The 26,206-nt window shown below is 47.5% G+C and overlaps 1 protein-coding gene across 9 annotated transcripts in view; it reads left to right on the top strand.

The window, feature by feature from the left end:
- TIAM2 (TIAM Rac1 associated GEF 2) overlaps window positions 1-26,206 on the top strand; it is a 246,893-nt gene that overhangs the window by 133,965 nt on the left and 86,722 nt on the right. For all 9 annotated transcript variants that reach the window (XM_053222048.1, XM_053222050.1, XM_053222049.1 and 6 more), the window contains 5 exons: window positions 1,433-1,599; window positions 2,666-3,799; window positions 11,524-11,959; window positions 17,866-18,038; window positions 20,112-20,336. In XM_053222048.1, coding sequence (XP_053078023.1) covers window positions 2,672-3,799; window positions 11,524-11,959; window positions 17,866-18,038; window positions 20,112-20,336 — 1,962 coding nt within the window. In that variant the 5' untranslated portion in view covers window positions 1,433-1,599; window positions 2,666-2,671. The remainder of the gene's footprint in view (window positions 1-1,432; window positions 1,600-2,665; window positions 3,800-11,523; window positions 11,960-17,865; window positions 18,039-20,111; window positions 20,337-26,206) is intronic.

Raw genomic sequence — 26,206 nt, 5'->3', positions numbered from 1 at the left:
CACAGTGAAACCAGATATGGTCTCATCTTGTACCTGTCGATGGCCACTATCAAAACGCCAGAGAAATAACAAGTGCTGGTCAAAGCGTAGAGAAATTGGAATCCTGTATGCAGTTGGTGGGGATGTAAAATGGTGGAGCCACTGTGGAAAATGGGATGGTGGTTCCTCAAAAAATAAAACATAGAATTACCATATGAACCAGCAGCTTCACTTGTGGGAAAGCAGGGTCTGAGAGAGATGTTTGTCCCCCCCCACGTTTATAGCTGCATGGTTCACAGTGGCCACCAGGTGGAAAGCAATCGATGCGTCCACTGACGGATAAGGAGACAAAACGAAATGTGGCCCATACGTATGAGAGAATATTACTTGGCCTTAAAAAGGGAGGAAATTCTGACACACGCTGTAACACGGATGAACCCTAAAGTCATTATGCTAAGTGAAATAAGCCCGTCACAAAAAGACAGATGCCGTGTGAGTGTACCTGCGTGAGATACCTAGGGTATCAAATTCATGGAGACAGGAAATAGAATGGTAGGTGCCGGGGCTCGGGAGAGGGAGGTGGGGAATTGTTGCTTACTGGGCACAGAGCTTTAGTTTCAGGACATGAAGAGTTCTGGAGATTGTATGCGTAACAGTGTGAATGTACTTGGCACCACTAACTGTACTCTTTATGGTGGTTAAGACGGTAAGTTTTCTGCTATGTGTATCGTAACACAATTACAAATAATTTCCGTTTTTGAAAGGGAAAGAAGTCACCATTAAACCGTCACTGCTCTGCTGTCTATGTCTGCAGAGAAAACTCAGGCTTTGTGTCCTGGGAGCGAGCACTGCCAGATGGCAGCTCATCCAGCCTGCCCCTTCCCTCCAAGTTGGGCCTCGTGCCCCTACTTCTTGTGCGGAGAGGCCCAAACATATGCTGCGGAACAACTCTGAATCTCCTTCGTGGGGTCAACCTCCGTAACACAAGTTGTTGCGGCCAAGGACTATTTTACTGTGATTCCGCGTTGTGGGTTTTGTTTTCACCGCTGAGTCAAATCGAGAACAATGAACTGTTTTCATATCAGGATGATGCTCCTGAAGTCCTGTCCGTGTGCAGAAGCTGCAAGTTGTTTTCCTGACGGTGGTGACAGATGAGCCGTGACTCATGCTAGAGCCTTCACCTGCCCGCCCCTGAAACAAAGGCGCACATTGGACTGCAGACTGTGTGTTGAATTAATGGCCTTTACAAGAGTGGGTGGGCAGTTCTAGCTTCCTTTACATCTTCCAGCACCTCTGATGAATCAAGCGGTTTATAGACATTTCATCTGTTATTTTGACAGTGATTCTGGACACTGGTTGTTTCTTGGTAGAATTTATATGAAACCTTTGTTTGTACCTTTTTGGAAGCTTGGTGTAAAATGCTCAACGGTTCCCTTGTATTTCTGTTTTTCAGGATCATTTCATGGACTCCCTTCCCATACTTGTTAACCATGCTGCCTTGTTCCCAGGACCCCGTGAAGCCTTCTGACTATTAATCTCCCTCAGAGCACAGACTAGACTTCAGGTACAGCCGGCTCAGATGAGTTGTGGTTCACCTCAAGTTGCAAGACTGTGATTAAGGTAAGGAGTGACTTCAGTTGTTTGATCTGGTCATTTTTGTTTTGATATGTGTATGCTTAGCTCCCACCAAAGAAAAGTCAATTCATTTGACTTTTGTTTTGTGGCTGTACATTCTTAGGCGGAAAAACATTACAATTAAAAACCTACTAAATTCATTTTGAAAGGGACCTGAGAACATGACCCCCAGCTTGCCTCAAATAGTGATCTACTAGATAGAATGAAACGCCAAGGGGGAAGATTGAGATCTGATTTCAACTCGCCTGTTTGGCTTAACAGACTCATTGAGAAAAGTGGGGCTTTAAAAAGAGTCGCACGGTTTCCGATAAGTCAGCTTCAAACTATTTTTTCTCATCATGTTCTAAAGTGAGGACCCGTAAAGGCTTGAGAAGCACTAGAGATTAGCTTTATGAAAATGTCTTTCTGCCCCAAATGAGAGCTTTTATTCTCTCCCCCTCCCCCTGCCGCCCCCATTCTTCATCTCAGCCTCCTCTTTGGGGACTCCTTTTGTCGTTCCTACTCTGTGTGATAGACCCAAGCTCCAACAGAGTGTGGTACCTGGACTCCTGTTCTTACAAACTTGGCAGTTTTGAGCAGTAATCTCTTATACTAGCTAACTGGCGTTAGCTCTCCTGGTACTTTGTATGGAATGAAAATCTCTCTAATCACTGACAAATCAGTGTACTGGAGTGACAGGTGCTTTTCCCTCATTTTCCCCTTCAAGAATCCTTTATTCAGAACCTCCCAACACCGAGCCTCAAGGGGGGGTCTCCGCCTTAAGCTTATCTTTGTGCCCGTTCAGCTTCCGAATTAACATCATACAACCAATTACCTGTTTTAAAGTTAACTAGCACGTGGGCATGCAGTATTATCCACTTGGCTGATAACCTGCATGGCATGTAGAAGACCAGTTCGGTAAGCAACTTGTGTCCCTGCTTTTCTGAGTTGTAGGAGACACAGCAGAAACGTCGCTTAGTCACTCTGTAACGTGTGGGGCTTTTTTTTTTTTTAAAAGAAAATTCTGTCATAATGGTCCTGTTTCTCACTGAAGCCGCTCTTCTTCATTTAGGTTAACATGGGGAACTCGGAGAGTCAGTACACCCTTCAAGGATCCAAGAATCACGGCAACGCTGTCACTGGTGCTAAGCAAAAGCCTTGCTCACTGAAAATACGCGGCCTTCACGCGAAAGACGACAAGTCACTGCACGGGTGGGGGCCCGGCAGCGGCGGCGCGGGCTACAAGTCCCGGTCCCTGGCCCGGAGCTGCCTGTCTCACTGCAAGAGTAATCAGCCTTATGGCTCGAGGGCCGGCGGAGCCACGTGCAAGGCCCCCAAAGGCAGCGCGTACGCCAAGCACCGGACCAGCGCCTCGGGCAACGACTTCCTCTCCCCGGAGAACGGCTTCCACTACGTGGCGCACCAGCGGGCGGAGGAGCGCGTGGCCTCGAGGGACTGCAATGGGCACCTTCTCAGCTGCTACGGGGGCAACGAGAGCGTGGCGGCGACGCCGCCGCCTCCGCCGGGCGAGGACCGCAAGAGCCCCAGGGTGCTCATCAAGACGCTGGGGAAGCTGGACGGCTGCCTGCGGGTCGAGTTCCACAACGGCGGCGGCCAGGAGGCCGAGGGGGCCCCGGGGGACGCGGGCGGCCCGGTGCGGCTGCTGCGCTACTCGCCCAGCCCGGGCCCCGGGCCCGACTCGCCCCCGGACTCGCAGCCGCGCTCCAGCAAGGGCAGCTCCCTGAGCTCCGAGTCGTCCTGGTACGACTCCCCCTGGGGCCCCGTGGGCGAGGCCAGCGAGGCCAGCGAGGCCGAGGGCTCCCTGCCGGCGCCCGGCACGCCCGCCCCCCCCCTGGGCGCCGACCTCCCGCCCAGGGCCCCGAAGCCCTTCAACCAGAGCTCTTCCCTGTCCTCGCTGCGCGACCTCTCCCCGGACGCCAGCCCCGCGGCCGCGGGCCTCCGGCTCTCCGGCGAGTTCGTGGGCGCGCGCGCCGGCCTCAGCCACCGCGTGTCCTTCGCCTCGGACATGGACGTGCCGTCCCGGGTGGAGCGCAGGGACCCGGGGCCGTACGCGTCCTTCACCCTCCCCTGCCGCAAGTCCAAGGCCGCGGCGGAGGACGCCTCCAAGAAGGACACGCTCAAAGCCCGCATGCGCCGCATCAGCGACTGGACCGGAAGCCTCTCCAGAAAGAAGCGGAAGCTCCAGGTGAGCCGCCCCTGGCGCGGAAGGGAAGGTTCCCGCAGGCCCCCTGTCTGTCAAACGGGGCTGTTTGCTGGCCGGAGGCTCAGGAAAGTGCAGAGTTTAGCCTCAGCCTGGGCTCCTCTTGTTGTTTGCGGCAGTGGGTGGTGGTGGTGTTTCTCTTTTGCTTCAGAAGGGCACTTGTTACCCCTCACCCAGAACTTCAGGCTCTGATTCTGTGCAACCTTACCTCCTGGGCTCTGGTGTGAACTCCACGGGCGTCACCCCGAGATGTGGCCAAACTGTCCTTAGAAACTACAGCGTGGGGGTGGGGGGGGTGGGGCGCCTGGGTGACTCAGTCATTTGAGCATCCGACTCTTGATTTCCGCTCAGGTCATGATCTGGGGGCGGTGGGACTGAGCTCCGTGTCAGGCTCATCCTCAGCATGGAACCCGCTTGAGATTCTCTCTTTACCCCTCTCCCCTGCTCATGTGCACACTTGCTGTCTTTTAAAAAAAATGAAAAAACAAATTATAGCTTTGCAGAGAATTCCCCAGTGAATTAGTCATCTGGGAATCTTGCTAGAGTTCACTCTCGAAGTCTAAACAAAAAGGAGAGATAGAATGTTGTTATTTGGGGATGAGTAGCCTTCCTGAACTTGACATTACTTTGGGGAAATTAAAATTTCTAGACTTAAGTTGGTACATTAAAAAAAAAAAAAGTTGATGAGCTATTTGTATAATCTCACCACTTTCTAATGGGGATAGCAAACAGTTTTGAAAACATCATGTACCCAAGAATGTGTAATAGCAAAAATATGATAATGCCTGACAAAATAAGCATTGCGATGATGATAATACTTACATGTAATAATGATGTATAAAGTTGTCATGGGAAAACAGAGTGGCTTAGTCACCAGGAAGGAAAGTATAATAGGTTGCCTATTTAGGTTCTAGTGGCAACTGCTAGGTTTTCAGTTCTTTTGCTCTTGACTTTTCTGTTTTGTTTGTTTCTTGTAGAAGGGAGAAAGTTCTCCCCCCCCCCTTTTTTTTTAAAACTCGCCCAGTGTAAGTCACATTGTTGAAGAGAATTTGGGCAATTTGTCTCTAGTAAAACTGCATTTCATCCATCTTGGATCAGTGTCTAATTGCAAAATTTTATAGAGCTTCAGGGGTGAAAAATAATAGAACTTCCCTGAGTAGATGGTTTCAGATCCATAAAACTTCCCGCTAGTTACTCCCTTCTCACGCGTGAAGCATATCACCACCCCTTCCGTGCTGTGATTTGTTGTCCTCGGCTCCCCCTTTACCCAGAGATAAAGAACAGATCACCCTCCTGCTATGGAACTCTTCATATCCCCAAATGTAGTCATTTGCTGACTCCTTATTCACTTTATGCTAAGCCTCGCCGAGTGGAGATTTGACCTTTTCTCTCTGCTCCTGGTTCCCAAAGAGCTGATGGCAGTTGAGCCTAATGGGGTTTCGAAATAGTCCTCTGCTTTCTCTGGGGCTGTAATCCCACACTGAGAACCTTTGTCCCTTTTTGATTCAGGTGTTCTGTTGCTGACTTCTGTTCAGTCGGCATTCATTGTGACCCCTAATTGATCCTGGCCTTGAGCCAGTTATTCCACATCTCTTGTTTGCATAGGGTGTGTTTCTCATCTGTCTACGTTTGTGGTCTGGCTTACACACGCCTCTACTGAGCCTCATTCAGGTTCAGGGTAGCTCAGTAGCAGACCAGCAGCCCCTGCGTATTGGCCACGTTCTGCCCCTGTCACACCGTCACTGCCCGTTGCACCCGTGGGCGATGCCCTCCTTCAAGTCTGTATCATCCAGAGACTTAACTCTGAATGGTTTGTAAGCCTGTGGAGTTAAGAACAGACTGGTTACGGGGCACCTGGGTGGCTCTGTTGGCTGAGCCTCTGACTCTTGATTTTGACTCAGGTCATGGTGTCATGGTTCTTGAGATCAAGCTCTTGTGTCTGGATCTGCTCTGACAGCATGGAGCCTACTTGGGATATTCTCTCCCTCTCCCTCCTCTCCCTCCTCTCCCTCCTCTCCCTCCTCTCCCTCCTCTCCCTCTCCCTCTCCTTCCTCTCCCTCTCCCTCTCCCTCTCCTTCCTCTCCCTCTCCTTCCTCTCCCTCTCCCTCTCCCTCCTCTCCCTCTCCCTCTCCCTCCTCTCCCTCCTCTCCCTCTCCCTCCTCTCCCTCTCCCTCTCCCTCCCCTCTCCCTCTCCCTCTCCCTCTCCCTCTCCCTCTCCCTCTCCCTCTCCCTCTCCCTCCTCTCCCTCCTCTCCCTCCTCTCCCTCCTCTCCCTCCTCTCCCTCTCCCTCTCCTTCCTCTCCCTCTCCTTCCTCTCCCTCTCCTTCCTCTCCCTCTCCCTCTCCTTCCTCTCCCTCTCCCTCCTCTCCCTCTCCCTCCTCTCCCTCCTCTCCCTCTCCCTCCTCTCCCTCTCCCTCTCCTCTCCCTCTCCCTCTCCCTCTCCCTCTCCCTCTCCCTCTCCCTCTCCCTCTCCCTCTCCTCTCCCTCTCCCTCTCCCTCTCCCTCTCCCTCTCCCTCTCCCTCTCCCTCTCCCTCTCCCTCTCCCTCTCCCTCTCCCTCTCCCTCTCCCTCTCCCTCTCCCTCTCCCTCTCCCTCTCCCTCTCCCTCTCCTCCCTCTCCCTCTCCTTCCTCTCCCTCTCCCTCTCCTTCCTCTCCCTCTCCCTCTCCTCTCCCTCTCCCTCTCCCTCCTCTCCCTCCTCTCCTCTCCCTCCTCTCCCTCCTCTCCCTCCTCTCCCTCCTCTCCCTCTCCCTCCTCTCCCTCCTCTCCCTCTCCCTCTCCCTCTCCCTCTCCCTCTCCCTCTCCCTCTCCCTCTCCCTCCTCCCCTCCTCTCCCTCCTCTCCCTCCTCTCCCTCCTCTCCTCTCCCTCTCCCTCCTCTCCCTCTCCCTCCCTCCTCTCCCTCTCCCTCTCCTTCCTCTCCCTCTCCCTCTCCTTCCTCTCCCTCTCCCTCTCCTTCCTCTCCTCTCCCTCTCCTTCCTCTCCCTCTCCCTCTCCTTCCTCTCCCTCTCCCTCTCCTTCCTCTCCCTCTCCCTCTCCTCTCCCTCTCCCTCTCCCTCTCCCTCTCCCTCTCCCTCTCCCTCCTCTCCCTCCTCTCCCTCCTCTCCCTCCTCTCCTCCTCTCCCTCCTCTCCCTCTCCCTCCTCTCCCTCCTCTCCCTCCTCTCCCTCCTCTCCCTCCTCTCCCTCTCCCTCTCCTTCCTCTCCCTCTCCTTCCTCTCCCTCTCCCTCTCCTTCCTCTCCCTCTCCCTCTCCCTCCTCTCCCTCCTCTCCCTCCTCTCCCTCCCTCTCCCTCTCCCTCTCCCTCTCCCTCTCCCTCTCCCCTCTCCCTCTCCCTCCTCTCCCTCCTCTCCCTCCTCTCCCTCCTCTCCCTCCTCTCCCTCCTCTCCCTCCTCTCCCTCCTCTCCTCTCCTCTCCCTCCTCTCCCTCCTCCCTCTCCTTCCTCTCCCTCTCCCTCCTCTCCCTCCTCTCCCTCCCTCTCCCTCCTCTCCTTCCTCTCCCTCCTCTCCTTCCCTCCTCCCTCTCCCTCTCCCCTCTCCCTCTCCCTCTCCCTCTCCCTCTCCCTCTCCCTCCTCTCCCTCCTCTCCCTCCTCCCCCTCTCTCCCCCTCCCCCTCCCCCCTTCCCCCTTCTCCTTTTCTCCCTTTCCCTCTCTCCCCCCTCTCTCTGCCCCTCCCCCACTTGCACTATCTCTCTCTCTCTCTCTCTCTCTCTCTCTGTCTCTCTCAAAAATAAATGAACATTAAAAAAAAAAGAAAAAGAACATGATGGTTATATAATCAAAAAATTCAAATTTGAAAGCTAGAAAGGACTTCCCCCTCATTTTAAAAATGAAGACAGTAAGGTTCAAGGAATTTGAAGGTCCTCCCTGAAGACACTAGGCTAATTGTTGGAGAAGCCAGGGCCGAAACCATTTCTGCTAAGCCTTGTAGGTGAGCTTTTTCCACTTTGCCACATGGCCAAGATATTGTTGATAGCCACTAGTAACTTTGGGCTTACTGAATATTAAATATATTAAATAAATATTAAAAATAATATTACTTTGGGCTTACTGAATATTAAAATAAACTACTTTGGAGTTTTAAAAAGTGTCCTTTGAACGTAGCTTGTTAGTTATGCTTGCGTTCCCACTTTTGATCTATGAAGGTGAGCAAGATGAGTGTTTCTGGCAAGTAGGCCACTCCCATTGGCCTTCCCCCCCCCCCTTTGTTTTTTGTTCACAATTTATGACAAAGATCAGGTATAGATCCTTAAAAATGTAGTCTGTGCATGGGAGTAAAGTTTCCGACTGTATGTTACAACACAGCACCCAACAAATGCATATCTCTCGCTCACATGCGAGCGAACTTCTGTCTGCCAGCAGGACTAAGGTCCAGAAACCCTTACCGTGATGGAGAGACATACTTGTTTTGACTTTTCAAAAAGAGATATAAAAGGAGCAGCAGCCCCCCCCCCTTTTTTATAGGGCTTTCAACCAGTCTGGTGAGTTAGACCCTAAAATAAGGTAAATTGGTAAAAGAACATATACAACTGAAAAAGAATATCATACTAATGAGAGAGAGAGAGAGAGGGAGGGAGGGAGGGAGGGAGGAGAACACATGCTGGAAAGAAGTATGTGTTTGATGCCAATACGCTCTTCGTGTTCCTGGAGCTGTACTGAGAGTCCTTGTTCCTGTCCTGGATGAATTTTCAGTTCTGTCAGTCAGGCTGGGTCTAGGTTATGATGAGGTAACAGAATGCTCTCACGTCTCTGAGATTTAACACAAGCAAAGTTTCTTTCCTGTGTTGTCACTCTGTTCTGCATTGTTCCTTTCTGGCACCCCAGGTCTGCAGAGTAGTTCCATCTGGAACACCACAAGCCATGGTAGCAGAAAGAGAAAGAAAACCATGTGTTGGCTTTTAAAGCTCCCACTTAAAAAAATAATTTTTTTTAATGTTTATTTTTGAGAGAGAGAGAGAGTATGAGCAGGGGAGAGGCAGAGAGAGAGGGAGACACAGAATTTGAAGCAGGCTTCAGGCTTTGGAACTGTCACCACAGAGCCTGACACGGGGCTTGAACTCACGAGCTGTGAGATCATGACCTGAGCTGAAGTCTGACGCCTAACTGACTGAGCCACCCAGGCGCCCCTAAAGCTTCCACTTTTTACTTCTGTTCACATTTATTGGCCAAAGCAAGTCTCGTGGCCATACCTAACTCTGAGGGAGGAAGAGAAAGATGGAAAGGAAGAGAAAGAGAAAGATCACCTTGCCACGTGCCCTAGGGGAGGGCCAGGCGTATTTGGTGGGTGCATCGACAAGTACTGCAGAGTTTGTAGTGGAGAAGATTCAGGATGCAGACACGCTGGTTCCGGGCCCTCCTGATTTTGGAGCTCACTGCTCTTTGAGGGCTTGCATAGTCACAAAGAACTAATGGTCCCTGTGTGATGAAGAACAAAGGCCTGTGAAGAAGGGCAAGGTGTGAATTGGGCACATTTTCCTAGAAGATTGAGGAATGACGATACAAGAGTTTTCCCTTAGCACCGAGGAGTGACTGACATCTCTGGAGTAGCTTTGCACTCTTTGCTGCAGTGCTCTGGTCATGAAGTTCCATTATCCATTGTTTAGGATTATCTGATTGTGGGGAGATGGAAATCAGACTGCTTTGTGTACATGTGTAACATGGCTCCTTAGTTTCACACCCATAGCCCAGTGATCAGGAAATCTAGCTGTGAGCCCCTTTAGGGATGGACATTCATTCATTCATTCCTTCTTATCAGCCTGAAAATTAGTCACTGCCTATTGGGATTCTAGATAGAAAGCTTTGGACATTTATTAGAAACTGGAAAGGTTCATGTTTATGTCTAAGAATCGGTTATAAATGCTAAAATACAATATTTTCCTATTTTTTATGGGGGGAAATTTGTCCTGCTTTGCTGTGGTGGCACATTTAAAAGTCAGCATTACAACTTGAAGACTCTCTTGTGAGAAACCACAGTCAAGAATGTTTATAGGTCACATTTAAGTTTGGCACCTGAGTGTCTTTCCCTGGCAGATTTCGGCTTATTTTCAAACATCCCATTATAGCTCTTGCTGGGCATCAGAGGTATCCCAGTGTTTGGGGTCTGTGAGTCAGAGTCCTATTCATAGCTGAAATGATGTTAATACTAACTAAAATGAGCAGTATTTCTTCACCTGTTAGGAGTGTTTTGAAGAGCAACAAAGTGACAATTAAAAAAAAATCTGAGTACTATTTTGAAAGTTTCTAAGTGACTCACTGCTGCAGCTGGCTTATTTGTCGTTACATAAGCATCTGTGTATAAATAAATATGACTGTGGGACACAGTGTAAACACAAGTGGAAAATAATATTTTTGTTAGTAATCGCTGTGCTTGGGGCTCCGTTGTTTCTAGCCCCTGGGTGTATTGGAAGCACTCTTCGGTTGATTTTCCTACAAAAGATAGCAAGTGTTTGCTACTTGATATCTGGATGGAATCTCTGAAAAGAAAACGCCTCCACACAGTGGAATACTCACGATAAGGCCTTTGTCGATGGTCCTTCATTGAGTTTGCCTTCATTTTTATTGAAATGGATAAGGAAACGATTGCAAGCCCACTAGTAGCTGATTAGATGGTGTGGTTAGCATCCCTCTGCAGACTTACCTTAATCTAAGCTCTAAGTTTGGAAATGTTAGCATCTTAGATTAAGATCACTTTCTGCTGAAAAATGTAGTTACTGATGTTTACCAGTGAATGGCCTGTATGAAAGTTCTTTTTATTAAATAACTTCTCATCTAAATGAGGAAACATTCATGTTTTCAGCTCTGTGCATGGCCGCTTCAGTGTTGGGTGCACTTAGTCTAATAGGGGGCAGTTGTTACTACATAAATAAATATTAATTTTACTTACAGCTGCCTATGTCTGATTTTATGTTGTCATAAACATTAAAGTTAAGAATCGTGTCTTTGGTATCCCCAATGCCTAGAACAAAATAGATGTTCGAATAAAAGGATGTGCGTAAGGAATATATTCCTTTCAAGAAATATATTCTTTTCAAAAAAGAAATTCCCAAATTAACTAAAAAATGCTATTTATGAAAAACAAGTTAGTAGCAAATACCCTTTGTAGATCAGGAATTCCAGGTGTGTGGTTTTTACTACCTGAAGTTGCAAATAAGGTGCTGGGATCCTCCAGTCTTGATTTGGGTAGAGGCGGTGAGAGGCTGGGGGCTGTGTTTCTGGCAGAGGAAGAGAAGTTTGCATAACAACACCTAAAAACACTGCATGCCTATTCCCTACCCCACCCTATGACCCTGGAACTAGTGATTTTCTACTTAGCTTTAAAGGGATCCAGGAGGAAGGCAGACTGCCAAGAGCATGAATTCTTTCCAGGAAGACACTGATTCACAGAAGAAATGTCAGCCTAGAAATCTTCGCTGATGTGTTTTAAATATGCTAGTTAACTTCTTGATGCTCAGCATAGATTAGACTTAGGATAGTCAGTGATTTTTTGTTTATATCTTGAAGCATTGACTCTATTGGCTGTAGATTGAGTTGGGCAACACTGTTTCTACAGTTCCTTCTGGTTTGGTGACTTGATGATTGAAGGTGCATTTTTGTTAAAAGAATGTTGCTTGGAGGCAGCAGCATTAGCAACCGACAGTAAGACACGTTTGCAGTGTTTGGGAAGGGATACTGTGGATGTATGTAACCTCTGATGGGTGTTCGTCTGCATTGCTCGCAGGAGCCGAGGTCCAAGGAAGGCAGTGACTACTTTGACAGCCGCTCAGATGGACTGAATGCAGATGTGCAGGGGCCCTTCCCGGTGTCTGCTTCGCTGTGGTCAGGGGGCTCAGCTCAGATCCTGTCCCAGAGAAGCGAATCCACTCATGCAATTGGCAGCGATCCCCTCCAACAGAACATTTATGAGAATTTCATGCGGGAGTTGGAAATGAGCAGAACCAACACAGAGAACCCAGAAACATCCACGGAAACCGCCGACTCCAGCAGCGGGTCACTCAGCTCTTTGGAGCAACTTGATCTGCTCTTTGAGAAGGAGCAAGGAGTGGTCCGGAAAGCAGGATGGCTGTTCTTCAAACCCCTGGTCACTTTGCAGAAGGAAAGGAAGCTAGAACTGGTGGCTCGGAGGAAGTGGAAACAATACTGGGTGACGCTGAAAGGTAAGCGCATTGTTGACTCGAGGGCCGCTGGGATCATTTTGCCCAGCTGCCCTCTCTCCTAGGAAGTGCCGTTCAGTCCAGGGTTAGTTTGCATCAATGTGAAGGGATTTGATGCAGAATTCCCAGCATGCTTTGCTACAAATACTTTCTCAAACCTAGATGATACGGATTATGTAATACTCACATATGTTATTCATTCCGATACATAATGATTGAATTTAATGGTTATAGCTTATTACTTTATAGGTATTTCTGTACCATTGTTTAATACCTTTCCTACCTCTGGGTGTAAAAATATTGCAAATAAGTAACCATATTCGGAACTGCACATGTTCAGAACTCCAGAGAAGTATCCTCCTCAGCTTGTATGATGAAGAATTTCCTCTGGATTATTTGATTTGTGTGCTCTACCCTTTATAAACTAAGAAAGTCTAATTGTTATCACAAACAAATGTCTTCTTTTTAATGTGAAGGAAATGGGAGTAAGAATTTGTTAAGATGAGGAAAATTTCTTGCAGGCATTGCCACTTAAAAATTGTAATTGCCTTGCTCATTATGGGCGTATAGATTTGAAGCTATCTAAATGTCCTGAGGAAGAGCGAGGCTCTAAGTCGATACAGTGTGGATTTACACAGATGTAAAGATGATTTACACAGATGCGAACAGGAGGAGCAGCCTCACAGCCGCTGGCATTTCTGCACAACCGTCTTGTGACTCTGTCTGAGGAACTGAGTGTGGCATTCAAAGCCAAGCCTGGCGACGCCCTTCCCTATCTTATCCTTATCTGGTGACATCCTTCCCTATCCTGGGAGAAAGTGGAACTAGGAATCGTGTCTGCAGAGGATATGTGTGAAAGGCCTGGAACCCTCCACAGTGCCTCTTTCTACCTTTCTTCACTCACTATGTAAATATCATAAGACGCCCCCACCCCAGCCTTGGGGAGCTGGTGCCATTTCCTAATTACCCATAAGCCTCTCTGGGTAGGATGCACTTTGGAAGGTATCTTGTCCTTAAGTGACATCTTCCCTTAGCAAACTGGAAGGTTTGTAAAATCCGCGACCCAGCGCCCAGCACAGACCGCGGTCCTCTTTTCCGGCTGTGGATTTAGATCCTTGTGATACGTGGTGGCTGAGGAAGGCCAAGAGCTTAGCTGGCTTGGGCATACTGGGGAGACGGGTTCTTATACAGGATGATGAACAAGATTTGGAAAGTTGGGATAAGGGGATGAATCTAGCAAGATACAGTTCGAAGGGATAGGTTATGCTCAGAGGGTTCATAATCATGTAACCACCCAAGAACAGGATAGGGAGATGTGGCTCCAGGGTATTACAAGTGAAGGAGACTTGGGGGTTTGGTCTGGAGGCCGTTCATTGAATGGTTTCCAATGTGATGAAGTCAAGATAAAAGTAAATGTGGTTTAAAAGAGTAAATGTGATCTTTGGCTTCATCATTAGAGATGTCCCATGTTCTTTTTTTTGTTTTTTTTAATATATGAAATTTATTGTCAAATTGGTTTCCATACAACACCCAGTGCTCATTCCAGAAGATGCCCTCCTCAATACCCATCACCCACCCTCTCCTCCCTCCCACCCCCATCAACCCTCAGTTTGTTCTCAGTTTTTAAGAGTCTCTTATGCTTTGGCTCTCTCCCACTCTAGAGATGTCCCATGTTCTACAACCACATCAGTCTCTCCTTCCTCTGCCCTGGGGGGACCTGCCATTTCTGTCCTTGGGGGCAAGATAGTGCAGGAGACCTGTTAGCAAACAAGATGAGGGTTCTTGAATAGGGTCCACCGGAGGTGTTTTTGACTGGAGAGGGGAGCGAAAATGTCCCCTCTGGGGGAGTGAGCCTATGAAATTGTTTATGAATCACAGTCTGAAGCTGCCTCCTTCCTGCATGATGTTTGAAAGAGTTGCACTCCACTCCATAATGTGACATGTATCTATTTTTTAGTTATTGTATTTATTTATTTATTGTATTTACTTATGTTTATTTTTCAATGTAAAACCTGTTTGTTAAAACTGATGGTTTTGGAGGCACCTGGGTGGCTCAGTTGGTTAAGTAGCCGACTTTGGCTCAGGTCATGATGTGGCAGTTTGTGGGTTCGAGCCCCGCATCGGGCTCTGTGCTGACAGCTCAGAGCCTGGAGCCTGCGTCGGATTCTGTGTCTTCCCCTGTCTCTGCCCCTCTCCAACTCCTGCTCAGGCTCTTTCTGTCTCAAACTTAAACATTAGAAAATAAATAAAATCGATGCTTTGGGAAGTTGTTCCCTGCCTGTCTTAATGGCTCTGAAAATCGCCCAGGGTACACCCAGTGGGGCTGTGGTGGGGAGCTGGTGACGGTGTGTGTTTGTGTGTCCATAACCTGCTGTAAGAAATGAGGCCGTCGGTGAACACCAGAGGGATTTAGAGCCATGCTATATGGGGGATGGTGTAAGGATCCAGGATCATTGAGCTTGCAGAAAATAAGGACTGGCGTGGCGGAGAGCAGCAGTCCTATAGAAGAGACACTGAATTTGTTCTGGTTCTCCAGAGGTTGGGATGGCACGAATAGATGGAAGGCAAGCAGATTCTGAATTAGTGTAAAAAAAAAAAAAAAAAAAATACAACCGTGACCAGAGTCATGAGCAAGTGGAAGGGACACCATCTTCCCGAGTTCCCTGCTCCTGCAGACGCTTGTGCAAAGCCAGATTGTCGGAGGTTTCCTGGGAGAGATTCAGGCAGGTATCACTCACTGTTGGAAGAGCTCCCGTCTGGGTTCTTGTTTTCCATCGTGGAGGCTACCCCAGGGACTTCCGCGGCAGGCGTGGTCCTGAGTTGTTCGACATTTCCAGGATTGACACTCCTGCCTGCGCACTGCTGTGTCGAGGTTGCTCATAAAACACCTCAGGACCCACGGATAAAGGGTGCTTTGTGAGTGTAAATGTTATCAAGTACACATTCCTTCCTTTCCTTTGCAGCCAAGGAAAGGCATGCGATAAAGATGTTTTTTTTTCCCAGCATAACCTTTTCCATGTGGCTGTCTACACCTCTTTCCTCTGGGAATTCAATGGGTTGAGTTCAACTTTCTTGGCTTAGAATCCAAGTTGTAATGTTGAGACTTAACTATTTGGTTTAATTCTTGTTAAACACACACACACACGTGTGTGTATGTATGTATACACACTTGCACATTTAAGCAGAATTTTAAAATTATCTTCGAAGTGTTTGTGTAAATAAATTGGAGACAGTGTTCTGGGCAGAGCAGCTAGGAGCACACTGGCTGTGTACCTGTGTTGAATATAAAGTATGCTAAAGGTAGAAACGTTTTCTAGGGCTTGGAGGATGTAATAAATCTTTAACAGAGGTAATTCTGCTCTCTCTGTGTCTTCTCCAATGAGTGGCTTTTCACGTGGCTCACAGGGGACTTCTGGGTAGGGCAGCTGGCAAGGTTGAAGAGTTAATCCCTCAGAACGCACGGCATCGGGAGAGGGGTTCACGGAGTAATTTGGGATTTCTGGTGGTTCTGCCATGTGATAGGGCAGATGAGGATGATGTGATGCGTGTGGGTTGAGAGGGCGTCAAAGAAAAGGTGGCTTTGAGGGAAGGCGACTGATTCTTTTGTCCGCTGGTGATATTTCTAGCAGTACCTCACCTGTTCTTGTCCCCCCACTGCTGTTCCAGTTCGTTTTCTCCTTCTCCTACCGTGGTGAGAAGAACTTCCGCTGTCAGACTTCCAGGCCAACTCCGGCTCCTGGCGGGGACAGGGCAGGGCTGATGGCCGAAATGCAGTGTGGGGGCGGCGGGGGCAGGAGGCGGCACTGACTCGGATGGGCCCCTTTCCATCCAACTTACCTCCCCAGTGTTCGAGCCACAGATGAAGAGAACTTTGAGGTAACAGGTTTACGGCCGATTTGCTGTTCTTTAAATTTGATGGCAACACAATTTGTGCCTGTCGCTTTACATCCCGGCCTGGGGCTCTTTTGGTTTCACACTGTCACGGTAGAGCTGCGGTCTGTTGTCGATAGGGTGTGAGGCTTGGCGGCAGCTTGGCACCTGCCCGAAATCGTGTTCGTTTCCTCTAGATGTAATGATTCAAACCACGGCTGCTGGGAGTACAGTGATAAGGAAACTGGGAAGTAAATGTTAACCTGTCGGAAAGAATTTGGACTGGGCAGAGCTGGCGTGGATCTGTCACCTTGACCCTGGTCCTCAGATCCCCAGGTCATGGCATCACAGCGGCCCTCAGGCGTTTCCTGATGGAAACGTTTGGGGGCATCGTTTCTCACTGCATCCGTGGCCGGCAAAGGAGACTGGCTCAGCCCTGCAGAAGCGGCTCTGGCTGGATACCTGCTCATGTTTTTCCTTCTTCCAAGAGCCTCTCTCAGCCTTAGTGTGGGTGCCTTTTGTTTGCAGGGAGAAAGATTGCTCATGCTTCTTGAGATCATTAAGTACCACGGAGGGAGAAAGTGGTGTCCCGGTGATGTTGTTGCTGGGGGCAGAGCCCTGCCGGCCTCTTTTTCTCTTGGCTTCTGTGCTGCACTGGATCCCATGATCTGAACTTGTTTGTCCAGATTCAGATTGGGTTTTGAAGGAAGAAGTGAGGCTGGCTAGCATGAAATAGCGTTTTAAAACATTTACACTTGTGTGAATGAGGACTCCTAACTCAGAGAGTAAGACAGGCATGCCGTGGACCGCATTCGTTCGCAGCGTGGGTGAGAGCAGGCTGGTGCTTCTTTAGTATCAGTGGAAGAGGTTTTTGCAAAGCAGAGGGATGGTGACCTCATCAGCCGTATTTGGGTGGCAGGGCTCGGCACATGAGAAGTGCTCGGAAGTGTTTTTCTGGATGAAGATTTTTGAACAAGAGAACATACTTGTGAGCATGTTAGAATTTGCTTGAAGACTGCGTCTGATAACTATAAGGCACTCCTATCTAATTATCAGAGTAGATCCTTAACAACTTCTACCTATAATACTTCACTGGCTTCTTAATGGAAAGCTGTGTACTTGCAGGCATTTTTGGAGTAATGTTTTAAAGTCGAGGGATATTTAGTTTCATTTTCCCCTCTTACTCTAAACTAGTGAAATGTGTACTGTTATTTCCTCTTACTGTGACATAAAAGAATATACTAATATTAAGTTATTTTACGTGGCATTTGGAGAATTAACTGGGTACTTTTCTCATAAATGGCAAAGTTCTCCAGGTAGGCTCGGTTTCTTGTTACCGCAGATTTTAAGCGTAGAAGCTCCCTTGGTTAATGCACATGGGTTTTCTGTGGCTTCCTGCATTCAGATCTAATAACTCAGTGGCGTGGTTAAGAGCGAGTGCTCAGTGGGTGGCTGAGTGGGTTAAGCTCATGACTCTTGATTTTGGCTCAGGCCATGATCTTGCAGTTCACGAGTCTGAGCCCCACATCAGGCTCTGCCATGTGCTTTGGATTCTCTCTCTCCTTCTCTCTCTCTGCTCTTCCCCTGCTCTCTCACTTTCTCTCAAAAATAAATAAATTTAAAAAAGAAAAGGAGCTCTGGGGCCAGTTCCTGGGAAGTCCCGCTGTGGGACCTCCATGATGGTATAATCTTCCAGGTTTCTCATCTGTAAAATGGGGTTAATAACCACACCTACCTGTTGGGGCTGCTGTAGGGACTAAATGAGCCAGTGAAGAACTTAGAAGAATTTCTGACACAGAGTAAGCAGTAATAAGTGCTTGGTATTGTTATCACTGATACCATGTTTACAAAAACATGTCGTTTTCACTTGAGTTCTGCTAGTACAACAAGGCATACTTTGGATGCCACGGTTTCCTTTTGTATTACGTGGTTGTCTCTTCCCATTTTCTTTTCTCTTTTAGATGTATCCCCTAGCTTCTCCATGCTTTCCTGGATCGTCAGGACAGTGGCACAGATGTTCTTTTGCTTCTCTCTCCTAGGATGCACGCTGCTATTCTACGAGACGTATGGGAAGAATTGCACGGACCAGAGTAGCGCCCCTCGGTGTGCCCTGTTTGCGGAAGACAGCATAGTGCAGTCCGTCCCAGAGCATCCCAAGAAGGAGAACGTGTTCTGCCTCAGCAACTCCTTTGGAGATGTCTACCTTTTCCAGGTACTGCCGAGCTTTCTCAGTGGGGGTTTGAGACGAGGGCTTGTGTACTATGAGGATAGAAAGGAGCAGAATGAAGAGGCACAGCTCAGCAGTGAAGTAGAGGAAAAGCGCAGTTAGGCTTTGGGTTGGGGCTTAAGCAAGCTAGAGCTTGGCCTCTGCTCACTGTCCGGTGATACGGGGCCGGGGCACATCCAGTAATTCCTAGAGCAGGCCTGCCTCGGGATGCCCTGCGGGTGCTGAGCTGGGGCCCACAGGAGGATCGTGAGGCTCTGAAGAGAGAAAAATCGTGATTCCCCATCCTGGAGTAGCTCGTGATCTAATGGTGCAAGGTCTGAAATTCCCAGAGTGGAGGCTTTTCAGAGAGGCCTACAGAATATGGCTTTAGACTTTTACCAAGAATCCCAGCAGGAGTAAAAGAAGCAGCTTTTCAGGAAAACCTTAGAGACAAATGCTGGGAAGTCTCATTTTCCAGTGGAAGTGGGCTTGGGATGTTAAGATGCAAGGTCTCTGCTGTTACAGCTCTTAGCAGTTTCCTAGCAAGTGCGAAGTTGAAGAGTGTGGTGATGCTGAGCCATCAGTATTGGTGTCAGGCTTCGGTGGGAGCTCCTGCTGCTGTGGGTCGGGTCACCGTAGACAGAGTGCTTACTGAACTGCTTTGAGCTTCGGAGCCCACAACCAGTAGGGGGACAGTGGCTTAGAGGATTGCTTTGAAGATGAAGAATTGCGTGTGTTAAGTGCTAAAGGAATCCTCACCCCGAGTGCTGTTGTTATTACCAATTAACTCAAAAGAGGTAGAAGTGAAGGAAGAGAAATGTGCTTCTCAAGTGCTCCCCAGTCTAACCAGTCCTGCCTGAAGACCCAATTGGGGCTGCAGATTGTATCTGGTCAGAAAGGTTCACGGAAGGACCTGCTGGGTCCTAGGTTCAGGTGTCTTGATGATGCTGGTTCCGGAGCCCTGCAGAACAACATAGTGTTCTCTCAGCTGACTTGGGCAATCTAGAATTCCCTGCAAAGGATTTCCTGTGGCTGGTACCGGGTAAACTCATAGGGCTTCTGGCCTTATTGCTATCCCCGCCTTAAAAGATTCAGGGCCTGAAGTTGGATTTTCCTTCTCTTAACACAGGTTACTGAGACTTTCTACAATGCTTTAAGGCCAAGTAACGAATTGCTGTTAATCTGAACTGTAGGGAGGGTAAGAACATTGGATTAAACTCACACAGAGATCTTAGGGGCAAGTGTGAAATGAGTATTTTGTGATTCAGACAAAATATCTGTAGTCCTAAGAAATTTGCCCAGTAGGTCCTGTTGTATGATCCCTGAGCTAATTGGGGGATCCATCCATAGCTTGAATCTGTGTGGTTATTTCTGGACATCAAGGGAATGGAAAGGGCTTTTCGGCCTGCTTAGAATCCTAATCTTTGCCCATGCTGCTTTATCCAGACTTGTTTTATTTCTAAGATATTTTTCTTACATGGAAATTGCATGTAGTCATTGTGTCTAAAGTTAACTGAAGAGCAGAGAAAGAAGAACCATTCTGTATACTTCCCGTGCTCCAGGACAACTATTTTAATGTTGTGCGCATCCCCCCAATATTCTTTTATAGATTTCATAACAGAGTTCATACTGTAGATGAAATTTCATGTCCATGTTTCAGACTTTAACCTTTTAAGCTCTCATGTTTTCTCACTGTATTAAAATTATGAAGATAAATTCCCATTTAGAGAACAGCATAGTGTAAGGACCCTGAGCTGAGTGGATGTGCCCTGGTGTGATTACTCCTCTGCTCTTGGCCTACAGCTTGTTTGTGGTTAGTCTTCCTGTCGGATCTGGGGCTGCACGATTATTTCTGCTGTGCTCTGGGCATTCTCTCAGACCCTCCCGAGTCCAGGAAGTCTGCAAATCTGAGCTGAGTGGTTGGGTCTGTTTTTGAAATTAAACCATTTTTATGAAGTGAAGGTACTTCTTGGGTTTTACACATCAAAGCCCAGCCTCCTGCTTTGGAGAACGCTTTGTGGTAAAACAATTCCAAATAGGTTTTTTTTTTTTCACCCCCCCCCTCCCCCCCGTGTTTAGGCCACTAGCCAGACAGATCTGGAAAACTGGGTCACTGCCATACATTCAGCTTGCGCATCCCTTTTTGCAAAGAAACACGGAAAAGAGGACACAGTTCGCCTGCTGAAGAACCAGACCAAAAACCTTGTTCAGAAGATAGACATGGACAGCAAAATGAGAAAGATGGCAGAGTTACAGCTGTCCGTGGTGAGCGACCCAAAGAACAGGAAAGCCATCGAAAACCAGGTAGTATTTATTTACGCGTTTTCTCTCATTGCTCATGTCACTCAGCGAAAATCTGAGTTCGAATGCAAACTGATGGTGGTGATGTTTCTTACACCTCCGGGGGAGATAGTTTCTGTGGCTTCTCATTTCAAGTACTCAGTGGCAGCACTTTTGTGACATCGGTGATGTCGGTAGACTTTACAACATTTGGTGGTGGTTATACATACAGCGGAACGTTTTGTGGCCAGATCTTCTTTCATAATCTTGAACGGCTTCTTCGTGCCTCGCCGATCGTCTCGTATGTTGTCACTTTCAGACCAAGGTTTCTATAATGAAACCACTAGACAATTAGATAGGATTCTGACACAGAGGGTAGCTTCAGAAAGTTTGGTTTGGCGTCATACAGCTATTGCCGTGTCCGTGGATCCCCCCCCCCAAAAAAAACATGTATGTTGCCAACAGATAAGATGCTAAAGGACGATGGTTTCTCCGGTCTAGTTCCACATTCGTATCATAATTAAACAGCTAGTTTCTATGCTGTTTGCATTTTGTAGGAGGAGAAGCAGCTTTTTAATATGTTTTCCTTTGTGCATGCACCCTGAGCGCTTAGACACGTGTCCATGAAAGTTATAGCATCTCCGTCTTCCTAAGTGCAGGCTGAACGTCGTATCTTTAGAAGATTAATCAGATTTGGAGGACAGATGACATAGGGAAGTCTGTTAGTTGGTGGGACAGCACTGGATGTGCAGTTACCAGGGCCTGATGCAAGGTGACACCATAGAAGCTTAACGATCTATATGGAAAATGGATTTCGGAGTACAGAATTTCTATCATTCTGTAGTGTCTCAGCATATCCGATACTCCTGAACTCTTCCTCAAACGGAATACGCCATTTATCTAAAGAGGACCTGCCAGCAAACTACAGACTACCAGTTAACAAGGAAGTGAAAAAAAAGTTGAAGCTGCCAGCAGAGAATGGAGAGAGGTGGCAGGTGTTCGGGAGCTTGGCAGGAACACAGCCACAGGAGGAAGTAGGACCCCCAGGAGCTCACCCCGTGTTCTCTGCCCTCTGCCTGCTTCGGATTGAGCAGCAGCCTCCTCTGCTCAGTCTGGGAAGAGTTCAGATGCAGAGGCAGGTCCCGATCTCCCAGCTTTCAGTCTCTGTGGCGTGTAGGGATGTGAGCCTTGGTCAGGGTTACCTGACAAATCACAAAGCTTTCGAAGAAGGAGCAATGGTTCTTCCGGTTTTTCCTGTGCCACATCTCACGTGTGGTCCTGAATTTCCAGGATCCAGGAGCCACAGGTGTCTGTCTGTCCTCAGAGGTGGAACTCCTGGATTCAGGTGTCTCAGAGTGTTTGGGGCGCCCCGATAAAACAGTCTCGGGCTGATTATATGGGGGAAAATGTGGTTTTAACTTCTGTTGGCTCTCTAAAATTTACCTTTGAAGCCATACTTTAGTCCTATAAAGGGATGTCCACCTTGGAGTCTTTAGGTCCTTATGTAATGTCAAATGTTTGGGTCGATGGCGAGAAGGGAAATTGGGCAACATTCAGAGGCTCTTGGACTGCCCCCCTTTTCCTTCCCTTTTCCTTTTCTAGTGGCCCTAGGAAATCCAAGCAAACTTTAAAAAAAAAAAATACACATTCTCAGTAAATGTAATTTTATGCCCTAATGCAGTTTCATTAAGTGTCTTTTATAGCTGACCAATGATTAATTTATGATATCCCTGGGAGGGGAGTTACATTCACATAAAACCCTATACAGACCCAAGGGTCTTTGATGGTTTGGTTGGCTGAAGAGAAGCTCTTTTAATTCTTACTTGTGGCACATTATGCATTCTTTATCAGAATCATTACATTAGTTATTTGAAGCACACTGTCCTGATCCTACTAATTTTTTCATTTCGGTTTGTCCTACCCTCACCGCCCCCCCCCCCCCCCCCCCCCCCCCGCCGTATACACAGTTCCCTTCTCCTGTTGCACTTGTGAATTTTTGGTAAACAGTTGGGATTGATCTTTAGAAATTCCACCTGAAAATACTCTCCTCACCATATCGGCAGTTTTTAAGGTTGTACTTGAGTCCTGTTTTCCCAGAGGTCTTTGCGGTGGGTACCACGAATTATATTTGCTACGCTCACTGTCCTTAGCTCGTTTGCCAGATGGTTGTAAAGAGAGCTCTTAGGTCTTTACTTGCAGACGCAAAGAATATGAAAAGTCAAGGCAGCTAACAAGCACATGTTTAGGATTAGTTTTATGAGATGGTCTTTGACTAGAGAATGTTACGTGAAGCTACGAAGGCAAAGATGTTTTCAAATCCAGACCAATAAGAACACGACCTCCCAAATACCCCATAACTGTATACTTTTCTCTAAACTCCCTTTTAAAAGCTTCTTTAAAAGAGCAGTAGTGCTTTGTCTACTTACCGCTTAAAAATCTCCACGCCACTATGTTTTATTTTACGTCAAAGAAAATATTTTATCTATGTAGCGCTTTCCCCCAGAGACCCCCCCAGAACCTCAGATATGGTCATTTATAGCCTAATAATAGCAGAATTTACGGGGTACGTTACATCATGCACAGTAAAGTCTCCGGAAACGGATTTTCTTTGATGTGCTTGGGTGGAGATCACTGTGTACACGCTATCCAACTAGAAAGATAAAACGACGCGATTACGATAATAACGGCTGATCTTCATAGTGCTGGGTGGTAACGTGCTCTGCTTGAAAGAGACCATCACGTGGGCTGGTCCCAGGGCCTTTCTGAGATTGTGTGGGGCGGGATGATGCAGCTTTCATTCGAGCCTATCCAATGTGGAGCGGCCCGTGCAGCCGTCTACACGTTGGATGCCTTTTGAAGTTCTGAGGGAGGAAGAGTTATAAATTAAGTCCAGTTGGTACTTTATTTTCCTTTCCATTTATTATTTTAAACAAACAGACAGGGACAAAACCTCACCACCCTTCGTGGATCTTGGCTTCCCCCCAGGTGGCTTCCCTGCATCCTGATGCCCTCCGTGTGTTCCTCACTTCCCCTGGTTAATGAGGCCCCGGGCATGGGGGGGGGGGGTGCAGTAGGGGGAAGGCAGTCAGAATGTCAGAATAGGGCGGGAGATGTGGTGGGGGCTGCAGGCTGGTCGCCGGGCTCCTGTCTGCTCTGGGCTTTGTGAAACGGGGACTTCTTTTAAATATTTACTCAAAGTTCCGAAATGGTAAAGAGGACGGATTGAATCTAGGCAGTTGGAAACTGAGTTGGTGGGGGCGGGGGCAAAGTAAGCAAGGCCTTGAGGAAAATATGATATGGGTGTGTGCTTGTGGGAAGCCATTTGGGGAATAAAACATTGGTGAGCGAGGTATTGGCGAAAGGGATTTGAGGAGATAAGGCCAGATTATGGAGGTTCTGGGCTTTCACTTGAGTTCAGTGAATATTAAGTGCGTACCTGGGCCAGGCAAATGTGCACAGCCCGGGGATTCAAGGAAGATGCTGTCTTTGCCCTCAGGGGCTCTCAGCCTGGCAGGGTGCCAGACAGTTAAGCATATAATTTCAACATAATTTAATGAATCCAGGGCAAATGATATTCCAGACTGTTGTGGAAGACAAATGGGAAGGTTAGCCTCCTGTGTAGTCATGGAAGACTTCCTGGAGGAGGGGTGCCTGCATTGCTTCTTGAAGAGTGAGGAGTTAGTTAATCAGGAGAGGAATGGAGAAGGGAATGCCAGGCCAAGAGTCAGCAGGAACAGAGGCAGAGTGCTTTGCAACCACCCGGGACACCGCGGCAATTTGAGTTTTCAGGCACACGGTGTGCAGGTGAGAGCTGGAGGGGCAGGTAGGAATGTCTTCTTCCTTCCCTGTACCGCGGCAGAGGCCGTCACTTTTGCCCTTCCTCAGATGCCTCTTCTATACCAGGCCAGAGTGTTTGCATCTGTAAAGCAGATCTGATCATGTGATTGCCAGGTTTAAAAATCCTTCCTGGCTTCTACTCCTTATAAGATGAAGCCCCTGATAACCTCTCCTAGCAGTGCCAGACTTCCTGTAGGTTCCACCCCTCCCTTTCCCCACCCCCCCTCAGGCAGAGAAGACCCATATGGGCCACACATCTATGTACAGACACGCCCTGTCCCCTGCCCCGCCCCCTGTCATTGGGCTCACCCCTTCTCATCTGTGATGAAGGGTGTAGGGATTACTTTTATCAGGAGGCTTCCCTTGACTTCCTTCCCATTCACTCCAGCAGGGACCTCTTTTATCTGCCATAATTTCGGGGTCTCTTATTGCTCTCATCACATTATTTTATAATTATCGCCTTGTGCATGAGGTTGCTCTTAGTCTGAAAGATGAGCTCCTGAAGGATCTGTAACTTTTCCATCTCTGTATCCTTCGAACAAAGCGCCAGGTGGTGTGTGAGTGTACCTGTGTCTTCTGTCCTCTTCACTGTGGTACACTGGGCTCTTCTTTGTGTGGGCCCCGCCCCCGCTCCTTGACGCCAGCTCTGGCCTTCCTTCCCTCAGGCCTTCCCTTTTTCATTCCCAGCTAACATATCCTCTCTTTGGCCTCACTCCCGGTCCTCAGGGCCCATGAGTTTATTTACCAGGGCTCTTACCTCAGGCCACGATCATGTATGATTTCACCGTAACTCCATGAGGTAAAGTTGTACATATCACCTGTTGGATGGATGAGTGAACACACCCTGAGAGAGGTTAAGTCAGTTTTCTAACATCACACAGCCAGTGAGTGGTGGAGCTGGGATTTGACTACAAACTACTCCCAACTACTAGCCACTGGGCTCTGTTGCCTCCCGATAAGACTTTTGTGAATCAGATTGTGTTTTGCTTGCTGATTAATCATGTGATCCGTGGTTTTATAGAAAATTGAAATTAGATTTTAAATGATTTCCATAAGTTGAATTTTTTGGCTCGGTTTGATAGGAAGTGTATCCATTATAAATTGGAGTGAATTTTATGACGTGTGAATTCTCTCTCAAAGGAAAACAAAACAAAACAGATTCTCTAAGCCTTAGCTGGGTGTTCCACCCACTAGTTAACTCCAGTGCAGTCTCTGTCGCTGGCAGGATTCTCCTGAGAAGGTTAGGTTGTAGTGCTTGGAAAATATTTCAACTTGCTCTACCAAGAAGGAAAGACTAATGATCTTTGAGGACAGACCTTGTAATGGACAAATGACCAACTGCTGTGATCAAATGACTGAATGGTAGAAAATATTTTTCTAGGGGTATTGGGTGTGGCAGGAATGTGTTTGTCATCGTTTTTATGTATCACTTATTCATCTGTTATTTTTAGCATGAGGCTTCCTCTCCTCCCCTCCCACTTTCTACAGCAGACCATAATCTTTCTGAGCTCATTAAATAAATATAGCTATATTAGCAATATTAAGGAGGAAACTTTTGTACTGCTTTTGTGACAGTGCTTAAGTGGGGGTTTTCTTCCTTAATGTTGTTCTTTGTGATTTTTTCTTTTGCAGTGGAAGTTAATTCCTTAGAGTGAGTTTTCTTCATGCCATTTTTCTGTTTTGTGCAGGATGTTAGAAGAAATAAAAGCTCAATCTGCATAGAATTTGAGTTTTTATTTTCATGTCCTGATATTTATTTTAAAAGATAAAGAAATGTCTAGGGACAATGATCAGTGTTTAAGGAATTTAGAAAAGGGAAACACAGCCACGATTAAGGGAGTTGATTTTGGGCATTTTAGTTTTTGATAATGTTAGAAAAAAAGTCTCCAGAAATTCCCTAATAAATGTGATGTCAGATAACATTACTGTGTTAATGATGATGGTGATTAAAATTTACCAGGGTAGCATTGCAATAGCTACAAAACTGTCTTCTGTTTCTCTGCCTTATAAAAAACGTATCTTTATCTCCTCCTTTGTCTCATCTTTGAGGGGTAACT

This window comes from Acinonyx jubatus, chromosome B2, assembly GCF_027475565.1.
Source record: "Acinonyx jubatus isolate Ajub_Pintada_27869175 chromosome B2, VMU_Ajub_asm_v1.0, whole genome shotgun sequence".
In the NCBI taxonomy this organism is placed as follows: Eukaryota; Metazoa; Chordata; class Mammalia; order Carnivora; family Felidae; genus Acinonyx; species Acinonyx jubatus.
The sequence above is the reverse complement of the archived record's forward strand: the minus strand, read 5'-3'. Positions and strand labels throughout refer to the sequence as shown.